Source organism: Grammomys surdaster, unplaced genomic scaffold, assembly GCF_004785775.1.
Source record: "Grammomys surdaster isolate TR1022 unplaced genomic scaffold, NIH_TR_1.0 140, whole genome shotgun sequence".
In the NCBI taxonomy this organism is placed as follows: domain Eukaryota; kingdom Metazoa; phylum Chordata; class Mammalia; order Rodentia; family Muridae; genus Grammomys; species Grammomys surdaster.
Window position 1 is genome coordinate 2,736,985 of NW_021604598.1, and position 10,004 is coordinate 2,746,988.

General features: G+C 50.3%; 1 protein-coding gene across 2 annotated transcripts; it reads right to left on the reverse strand.

Annotated features, from left to right (window-relative positions):
• Window positions 1-2,579: 2,579 nt before the first annotated feature.
• Window positions 2,580-7,991, reverse strand: Spc24 (SPC24 component of NDC80 kinetochore complex). Of its 2 annotated transcripts, XM_028763936.1 has the most exons (5): window positions 7,832-7,991; window positions 4,496-4,640; window positions 3,973-4,077; window positions 3,802-3,878; window positions 2,628-2,825 (listed from the first exon to the last, which is right to left on the reverse strand). In XM_028763936.1, exons 1-5 carry the CDS (start codon window positions 7,989-7,991, stop codon window positions 2,719-2,721), a joined length of 594 nt encoding a protein of 197 aa, XP_028619769.1. In that variant the 3' UTR covers window positions 2,628-2,718. The 2 variants fall into 2 exon arrangements, with proteins under 2 accessions (XP_028619770.1, XP_028619769.1); XM_028763937.1 differs by lacking the exon at window positions 3,802-3,878 and having other exon boundaries at window positions 2,580-2,825.
• Between the last annotated feature and the right edge of the window lie 2,013 nt (window positions 7,992-10,004).

Genomic DNA, 10,004 nt, shown 5'->3' on the forward strand with positions numbered 1-10,004 from the left:
CCCTCCCACCCTTGTCCCCTGTGCTCTAAGGACCCCTCCCTCGCACAGCCTTTATCCCTTCACTTCCTTACCGCCAGGTGTGGTGACCTCCTTCCTAGCAGATTCAAGGTCTCCCACCACCGCCCCCACCCAGGAGGGAGCGCAGACACCTACCAGGTGTGAAACCTGAGACAAATCTCCAGCCTAGCTTTAGTTTCATTTTCCAGATAATGTGCAGCCAAGCATACTTTGATAGCTCCACTAACAAGTATGGCTGCTACAGAACCACCAGGCAGGATATTCAGCCAGGGGGACTGGGCTGGACTGTGGCTCAGAGGGGGGTAAGGGCACTTGCCAGACACAAACCTGGTGATCAGAGTTTGATCCTGGAATCCTTGTAAAGGTGAGAAAACGGACCCTCCACAGGCTTGCATGCACCCTGTGGCCGGCACTTACCTCTCTCCATGCAGACACAGTAAAAAGGGCCCTATTAGGAGGTCCTGAGACCTAGGTGAGAATAGCCCCAACAGAGGTCACAGGCGGAGGTGAGTCACCATTAGGCTTCAGTCCCTAAGTGTGGTCCAAACTGACAACAGATCCTCTGTCCCCCACACCAGCCCAGCTCTTGAGTCATGAGGAGACAGAGCCTTCAAATCTGGCTGCCCTGGCCCCTCCTGCTCACTTCCTAGGCCTACGCAGTCTTCCTGCTTCGTGAACCTGCCTAGTGCAAACAGCTCTAACCACAGCTAACGCCAGGCAGACAGAGAGGGAGAAAGACTGGGGAAAGGGCCGGCTACCCGTCAGGTGCTCTCACCAGGGTCCTGACAAACCACCTGGTGACACCTCAGAGGAAGACACTAAGTGTGCCTCAGGGGGCACCTAGTTGTAGGAGCCACTGCCCATTGGTGGCAGTAGAGCACAGGTAAATGGGTCAACACCTGGACTTCATATAACGTCTAGGGACTTAAGAGACAGGGCCAGCCAGGCAGTGGTGGCGCATGCCTTTAATCCCAGCACTTGGGAGGCAGAGGCAGGTGGATTTCTGAGTTTGAGGTCAACCTGGTCTACAGAGTGAGTTCCAGGACAGCCAGGGCTATACAGAGAAACCTTGTCTCAAAACAAAACAAAACAAAACAAAAAAACAAAACAAAAAACAAAAAAAAATGAAAGATGTATTTTCTGAGTGTTTTGCTTGCATGTATGTCTGTGCACAATGTGTATGCCCAGTACCCAATGAAGTCAGAAGGCATCCAATCCCCTGAACTACAGTTAAAGACATTTAACTCTATGGGTGGTGGGAATTGAACACAGATCCCCTGGAAGAGCAGCAGGTGCTGTTTAGGTAAGGGCAAATATAGGCTCTAGAGTCCTAAGAGGCCACAGGCCATCAGACTTGGTGGTGAACACGTTTACCCATGAGCCATCTCCCTAGCCCTGTAGCTTGGCTATTTGGCAGCCCTGAACCAACCGCATGGCTACTTTCTTCACCAGGCACCAGGTCTGCAGGTCAGCATGTTCAGCCAGAGGAACGGAAGCCTAGGCTGAGTGAGTGCTCTTTCCTGCACCCTGTCTCACACTGGTATGAAAAGACAAGTTCACATCAGTGACTCAGCAGGCAGTGTGCACCAATGCTAACCCTGCATATGAGCTGTGTGTGAGCGTCCCCCAGGGCTCAGACACTTCCTGTTGTCAGGACACTACTGGAATCCAGTGAGGTCAGGGATGGTGTCCCCAAAAGCTAAGACATCATACAGCTGTCAGCTAGATGAGGTGGAGTGACCTGGCTCTGGATGTGGCTCAGGAGCTGAGCACAACCTGGGAATCTTCCAGTGATAAGCTTGGCATCAGGACCTCAGAAAAAGAGGGAGGGTGGGCTGAAATGGCTGCTAGCAAACTGCTTACAATTGAAGCTGCAGGACCTGAGGTCAAACCTTAAAATGTGGGTAACTTGTGGGGGGAGGTGGAGAAAGCACATCCTTGGAGTTTAAACCCTGCCTCAAAAAAAAAAAAAAAAAAAAAGGTGCCAGCGGATTTCTGAGTTTGAGGCCAGCTCGGTCTAGAGTGAGTTCCAGGACAGCCAGGGCTACACAGAGAAACCCTGTCTCGGGGAAAAAAAAAAAAAAAAAGGTGTGGGGTGTGGAGGAGCTGGAGAGCTGTTAAGAGCACTGGCTGCTCTGACAGAGTTCGGTTTCCAGTACCCACATGGCAGCTCACAACAATCTGTAGCTTCAGTTCCAGAGCATCAGACAACTCTGGCCCCCCCAGGCACCAAGCATACTCATGTACATACCCACACATAAGAACCAACTCCAGCAAGCTGTTACACACACACGCATTTAAAAATTGTAATCAAGGGGATGGAGAGACAGCTCAACAATTAAAAGCACTGGCTGCTGTTGGAGAAGACCCAGGTTTGATTCCCAGCATCCACATGGCAACTCACAACCACCCATAACTCCAGTTTCAGGGGATCTGAGGCCCTCTTCTGACCTCTACTGGAACACATAGCTAAAGACATACATGCAGGCAAAACATTCATACAGTAAAAATAGTGATTTTTTTAATGTAATAAGAAAAAAAAAAAAAAGTCCAGGCCAGCCTGGGTGCCATAAGCCACTGTCTCAAAGCGAGTAGATAAATCAGTGAAATCATTTACATAGAGTCATTTAATTTTAGAGCAAGCGCCTTCTTGGGCCCCCCAGCCCCAATTCTATGCAAGGTAAGAGGTCGGGGCTCTGGCTACCACGTGGTGTCCACCAGGCTCCAGAGGTAGTCACTGATGAACTTCTGTGAGAGCTGAGCACTGTCCAAGTGGACAGGCTGGGACACAGCGGGGCCGTGGTGAACTGAGGGCAAGATGAAAGGAAAGTACTCCCACATCCAGTCACTAACCTTCAACTGTGGTAACTCCTCCTGTCTCAGCTTCCCAAGTGCTGGGAGGCCACCAGGCTAATTTCTTTTTATGTTTATTTCTGAGGGTGTGTGAGTACGAACATGCCAGTGTCCCTGTGGACTCAAATGACAACGTCGAGCTGTCCTCCACCAGGAGGTCCCAGGAATTGAACTCCAGTCATCAGGCTCAGTGGCATGTTACCCTACTCACTGATCCATCCAGCTAGCTCCCTCGTTTCTTTTTAATTAAAAATGATATATTTACTGGATGTGATGGCATACACCTACAGTCCTAGCACTTGAGAGACAGAAACAGGAGGTTCACCAAGGATTTGTGGCTGGTCTGAAGAATATGTAGGTTCCAGGTCACCCATATGCTGAGCAAATGTTGTACCTCCTACATTTATATCTTCTGTCTAAACGTCCCCAAAAGCTGAATACTATTCTAGCACACAGATAAACTGTGTTCCCTTCACCCATCATCTGTAGAGACACTGTCTGCATTTGGCTGTGGAGAATGACACCCCATGAGCATAATGCATTGCTATCTCTTCAAGGGCCGACCTACTCTTGGGCACAGATCACCGTAAGTGCCTTTGCTGTTGTCTGTGTTTACTGTTTCTCCCTCTCTCCCTCTCCCTCTCTCCTTCTCTCTCTCTCTCTCTCTCCCTCCCTCCCTTCCTTCCTCCCTCCCTCCCTCCCTCTCTCTCTCTTTTTCCTTTTTGTTTTTTGGAGACAGGATTTCAGGATTTCTCTGTGTAGCCCTGGCTGTCCTGAAATTTACTCTAGCTAGTTGACCAGGCTAGCCTCAAACTCCAGTGAGATCCACCTGCCTGTGCCTTCACAGTGCCACCACGACTGGCTGTTTCCAGTGTGTGAGGCTGTACCCACTTTCCCCAGGCACCCCAACATGGATTTCTCAAAGGATACTGCCCTTGACCGTCCCTGGCTCGCAGTCATAGTCCCATTCTATTTTACTGATTTGGTGGTACAGCTGCGCCAAATACCTAGACAGAATGAGGGAAGGAGAGAAGACAGTCACCACACACCAGTGTCAACCATGCCAAGGGCAGGGCTCCAGGCCCAGGCTGCAGAACCTACACTGCAGAGGGGATGGTGACGGTGTTGTCCTCATCCACCTCTCTCTCCTGTCGCTCGAGATCTTTCTCCATCTCCCTGAGTTCCTGCAGCTCTGCGGTGAGCTGAGTGCAGTCAGTTAAGGCCGAGGCTCAGAGAGTAAGGACGATCATCTCACTACACACCGCCAGGCCAGAGCACCAAATGCTCAAGCACTGTCTTTCTATTTTTGTCCCTCAGTGTTAGGGACGAAAGCCAAGACCAGATACATGCTTAGGCAGGCTCTACCCACACACATCCCGGCCCCTCACTGGGGGATTCTAGGTAGGGCTCTAGCACTGACCCACACTCCACCTCACTGGGGGGATTCTAGACAGGGGCTTTAGCACTGACCCACACTCTACTTCACTGGGGGATTCTAGGCAGGGCTCTAACTGACCCACACTCCACCTCACTGGGAGATTCTAGACAGGGGCTCTAGCACTGAGCTACAGCCTAACCCAATTCAAGTGCGCTCTGACAGAGGCTGCTGGGCAGTTAAGGATATCACAGCCTGGCCTGCAGACAGGTATCCTCCTTGCTGGCCTTCTGGAGCTCGACTTCCAACTGCTGGAGCTCGGTGCCTCCCTGGCGCGTACATTCCTTCAAGTCAAGAAGGCTCTGAGCCACTTCCTCCTCCACAGCCAGAGTGTCTGCAATGAGACAGAAGCAGGTATCTTTCTCATTCAGTCAGCATCTGGGCCTCATCCCTACTCTGCCAGAATACAGACAGTACCGAGAATGGCAGTGAGTGTCTGTAATCCATTACTCAGGAAGATGCAGAGTTCACACCGGCTTAGGTTAAACTCAGACCGTATGCCAAAACCACAAAAACCAGTAACAGCCAGATGAGATGCTAACAAGGTTGATGGACTGAGTTCCATCCCTGGGACCCACGTGGTAGAGGGACAGGAGTGCCGTCTCTAAGTTGTCTACCATGCCTTCCTGTGTGGTGCTGGGGGTGGAAGTCAAGACTTTCTGTGTGCTGGGCAGGCATTTTACCCACTGAAGCAGCACTTGGTATCTTCTGTTTGAGAAGTAGTCTTATGTAGCTCAGGTTGGCGTCTTATCTCCAAGTGCTGGGAAGGTCGGGGTGCAGCTCCCTCACCAGCTTCTGTTATCTTTATGGTTTTCAGGGGGAGGGGGTGTTGAATGATAGGTTGAGGGTCTCACTATGATGTCCAGGTTGGCCGCAAACTCCTGGGTTCAAAGAATCCTTCTACCTTATCCTCCCAAGTTGCTCTACATAAGGAGGTCACAATGTATGGCCACTGAATTAATTATTTTATGGTACGGGTTTGAATTTAGAGCCTCACTCACAAATGCTAGGCAAGCCCTGTACTACCTACAAAGGAACCCCCCTTAAACAAATTGTGTGAGGTGGAACCTGGGTGAGGGTTTCTCTGTAGCTGATACTGACTAGAAATCCTGTGTAGCTGAGGTTAGCCTTGAATTCTCAGCAGCCTCTTGCTCCAGTCTCTCAAATTTTAAGATTACATGTTCACGCCACCAATGACTCATTCAAATAAGAAACAGCATGTCTGCGTGTGGAGGTCAGAGGGCAGGCTGCAGGAGTCAGCTCTATCACCACCGGCTCTCAGCAAACAAGATTGCCAGGCGGGCAGCACCCGTCTCTACCCACCGAGCCACCAGATTTTACTTCATCATTACTGCTTGCTCCAAGGCCTCAAGCAGCCACATGGTCTGAGCTAGTCCTAGCACTTTCTTGTTTTACTTTTGGCCTTTTGACACAGGCCTTGTGACTATCGGGCTGATTTGAATTCCTTCCAGTCTTTTATTCCTGACCCTCCTGCTTGTCTCTGGAACACTCGTCTGACAGGCCCCAACTGCTATGCCTGTTTAATGCAGCTCTGGGCATGGAACCCAGGGCCTCACGCATGCCAATCATGTGCTCCGCCGACTGAACCGCAGCCACTGCCCCTCCTGCTTGGGTTTTCAAAAGTTTACTTTACTTTTAATTCTTCACTGTGTGCATATGTGTGCCTGATGCCCATAGAGACCACAGTGTCAGATCTCTGAAAATGAAGTTCTGGTGGTTGTGAACTGCCTGACATGGATGCTGGGAACTGAACTCAGGTTCTCTTAACTGCTGAGTCTCCAGCCCCACCTAAAGCTCATGCTGGTACTCAAAGCACTCAGGCTCTCGGCCCTCTCAGCTGTTTTCTTGGGCACTGGCAAAACACTTCACTTATACCCTGTTCCTGGTAGTTTCTTTAGAGCAGGACTGAGGAAGGACCTCCAGTGCACATAGGACCTCCCAGCCCTTCTCTGACCTCCATTTTCCAGCTCTCTTGCTTGGCTGTTCTTCATAAGGTATGTATGAGTGACATTCACCAAGTATAGTATCCTGGATAAACTCTGGGTTCCCCTCACTCACTTGCAGGTGGGACTTGTGTGCAGTCCTACATGGCCTGGAGTTTGCTATATAGACTAGAACTGTATGTACTCTTTTCTGCTGAGCCATCTCTTTCTAGCCCTTCACATGACGTCAGTCTGTCTGTCTGTCGGTTTATTTGAAACAGAGTTCTTTTGTCTGTCCTGCCTGTCCAGGAACTCACTCTGTACACCAGGCTACCCTCACACTCAAGAGATCCACCTGCCTCTGCCTTCTTTTTTTTTTTTTTTTTTTTTTTTTTTTAAAGGTTTTTTTTTTTTTTTTTTTTACATTTACGTACACTGTAGCTGTCTTCAAACACCCTGTAAGAGGGCATCAGATCTTATTGTGGATGGTTGTGAGCCACCATGTGGTTGCTGGGATTTGAACTCATGACCTCTGGAAGAGCAGTCAGTGCTCTTAACCACTGAGCCATCTCACCAGTCCCTGCCTCTGCCTTCTAAGGGCTGGGATTAAAGAGGCATATGCCTGGCAGCACCACATTATGTTTTAAAACACCATGTCCCTGCACCCTCAACTCCTCCAGGTTTTCTCCACCATCTTTGCAGAAAGCCTTCCCCAGTCCCCACCCATGTCACCACTCCTAATGACAGAAACGACTTGTCTTGTCTCCTCAGCCCATCACTGCAGTACAAATGTTTATCCTGTCTCTTCTCAGTATGCCAGCCTCTAAGGGGCCTCTTCCCTGCAGTCACCCAAGGCCCAGTTCCCAGTAGGCTCTGTTCACAACAATCTATTGGGAAGGCACAAAATTTAGACCGCTCACACCTGTAACCACGGCACTGAAGAGCTGACAGGAAAAGATTCTTGGAATTTTTGCCACCCTCAGCTATAGAGTTCTATACTAGCCAGAGCTACATTTAAGACTGAGGGCTGGAGAGATGGCTCATTAATTAAGAGCACTGGCTGCTCTTCCAGAGGTCCTGAGTTCAAGTCCCAGCAACCACATGGTGGCTCACAACCATCTGTAATGGGATCCAATGCCCTCTTCTGGTGTGTCTGAAGACAGGGACATACACAAAATATGTACTCACATAGACAAAATAAATAATTCTTTGGGAAAAAAAAAAGACTGAGTCTTGGAAAGCTCATAAAGGGTCAGGCCCTGCCAACTTCTATATTTACTTTTAAGTCACTAGATGACAACGGTTTCACGAGTGGAGAAACCGAGGCTCGGAGGTGACGGCTCCCCCTCGGAAAACCCTCAAGAGCGAAGAGCAGGGGTGGGGCTGGGGGGGGGGGGATGGATCTTCCAAAGCAGCCTGAGCTACGGAGTAAGATCACGTAGAGTCGCGCACTGTGAGCTCCGACACTTATCCGGAGGCCTCTGGGCGATTGGCTATTGTCAGATGGGGAGAGTGAGGCCCAGGAGTGTCAGCTCCCACCGAGAAGTCTCCTGGGGCTGGAGCGCAGGGGCCCGGCCCTCACCACGAAGCTGCCGGTCGGCGTCGTCCTGCATCTCCAGCAGCCGCTCCACCATCTGCTCGTGACGCCCGAGCAGCCGCCGCTGCTGCGCCTCGGCGCGGTTAGCCCTCAGCAGGCTCACTAGCCCGTCGCTCACCTCCTCCATGTCGCGGAACGCCGCCATGACTATCCGCGCCGAGTGAACCCGCGCAAATTTGTCTCACGATGGTCCCCGCCCCCTTCCCAGAGCGCCTAAAGTTTCATTGGATCGTTCCTACGTCCGTCTTCTGCAGGACTCAATCAGCGAGGGGCCAGAGCGCTTGGGAAGGAGCGGCCATTTTGTAGCGAACCTGTGAGAAATTTCTTCTGTCACTCAGGTGTAAGGACCAATCATCGTAGGAAGGGGCGTGTCACGAGTGGCCCGTCTGCGTTTGACCTGGTACGCTTGCGTCAATTCGGGTATGAGCCCGGGGAGGGGCCACTTCGTTGCGATTCTGTTGCGCATGCGTAGACTGCAAAGTTGCCTGACCCTACAGAAGCTTGCAAGTATCAGTCACTGCTTTAGGGGCGAAGCAGCGGATGGCTTATTATTTTTGCTTGAGTGTTTTTTTTTTTTTAAAGTTTACTTTAGAAATATATTAACTATACATAAAAACTGGATTTATTAGTTTTTTGGGGGAGGGGGTCTGGGGGAATTTGGAATGTGTGTGAGCTGTTGAGATTTGTGTAGGCCTGGCTGTCCGGGAATTCGTTGTGTATACCAGGCTGGTCTCACACTTAGAGATCCATCTACCTCTGCCTCCTAGTGGTTGGATTACAGGCATGTGCCACCGTGATCGTCCACGTTTCTATAGATTTTTAGACTTATTTATCTTTATTTTATGGGTAAACGTTTTGCCTACATGTATGTATGTGTACAGTGTATTTGCCGGATGCTAGCTGAGGTCATAAAAGGGCGTCTGACCGCTTGGAACTAGACATGGATGGTTGTGAGCCATCAGGTGGGTGCTGGGAACCAAGCCTGATCCTCCACACCAACAGCCAATGCTCTTTATCACAGATACATTTCTCAGGCTCCTGCCTCTGTGTTTTTGAAATGTTTCAATGGAGGCCTGGTGTGGTAGTGTGTGCTTTTAATCCCAGTACTGGGAAGGCAGAGGCAGGCAGATCTCTGAGTTTGAGGCCAGCATGGTCTACAAATAGAGCTCCAGGACAGCCAGGATTATATAGAGACCTTGTCAAAAAAAAAAAAAAAAAGAACCAATAATAAAGTAAAATCTTTAAGCAGGAGTCTAGCATGTACCCCAGAACTCAGGTGGTGGGAGCTTGAGGTTAGAGGTGAATTCCAGGCCAGCCTGGGCAACAGGCTGAGGCTCTGTTCCAGCAAGAGCAGTGAACCCCGAAGTTGGGCATGGTGGCTCATACCTGGCATCTCAGGACTCTGGAAGTTAAGAAAGAGGAATTGACATTCTTGAAATTCCAACCTCCAGAGTTCAGAGTGAGTTCCAGACCAGCCTGAACTACAAAGTGAACCCCGTCTCCTTAAATAGCCACACCCCAGACAGACACAGACACTGACTCCCATAATCTGTTCTCTGACCTGCATATGCCTGTGGTGGCAATGAAGAGTATTTTTGAAAATCGGAAACCGTCAAATAGACAAAAACAGCAAGTGAAAATGAAAATTGGGGAGCGATGGTGGGGGGACAGGCAGGGAGGGCTGTTGGCAATCCGACTGCCTGGATGTGATCTGGGCCCCGAGCTCTCACAGTAGAAAGTGCCCTCTCCTCCTGGCAGCTGTGCTGTGTGGCTCTGTCAGGCCAGCCCTCCTTTGGCCTAACTCAGTAAATTGCATAACAGTGCAACTTTACAAGAAAGCCCAGACCTTGGGGCAGTGAGAGAATGCTTGCTTAGCACTCGGAGGCCTGAGTCAAGGCACTGGGGGTGGGGACCCAGGGTTCAGTTTCTAGCTGTGAAACTTGTGCCAGTGACCTTGGCAGGTTCCTACCAGATCTTTCTAAACATCCTGGGGCTAAAGATAGCCTATTCTTATCAGCAGGGGAGGGTCAGGAGGTAACTACTGGGATTGAGCAAGAGAGAACCCAGCAGACATAAGTGCGCCTGGCCCAAAGTGCCATCTAAGAGCAAAGGGTGTGCCACCTCACAGCCTGGTCAAAGCTTTTGTCCAAAAAGAGGC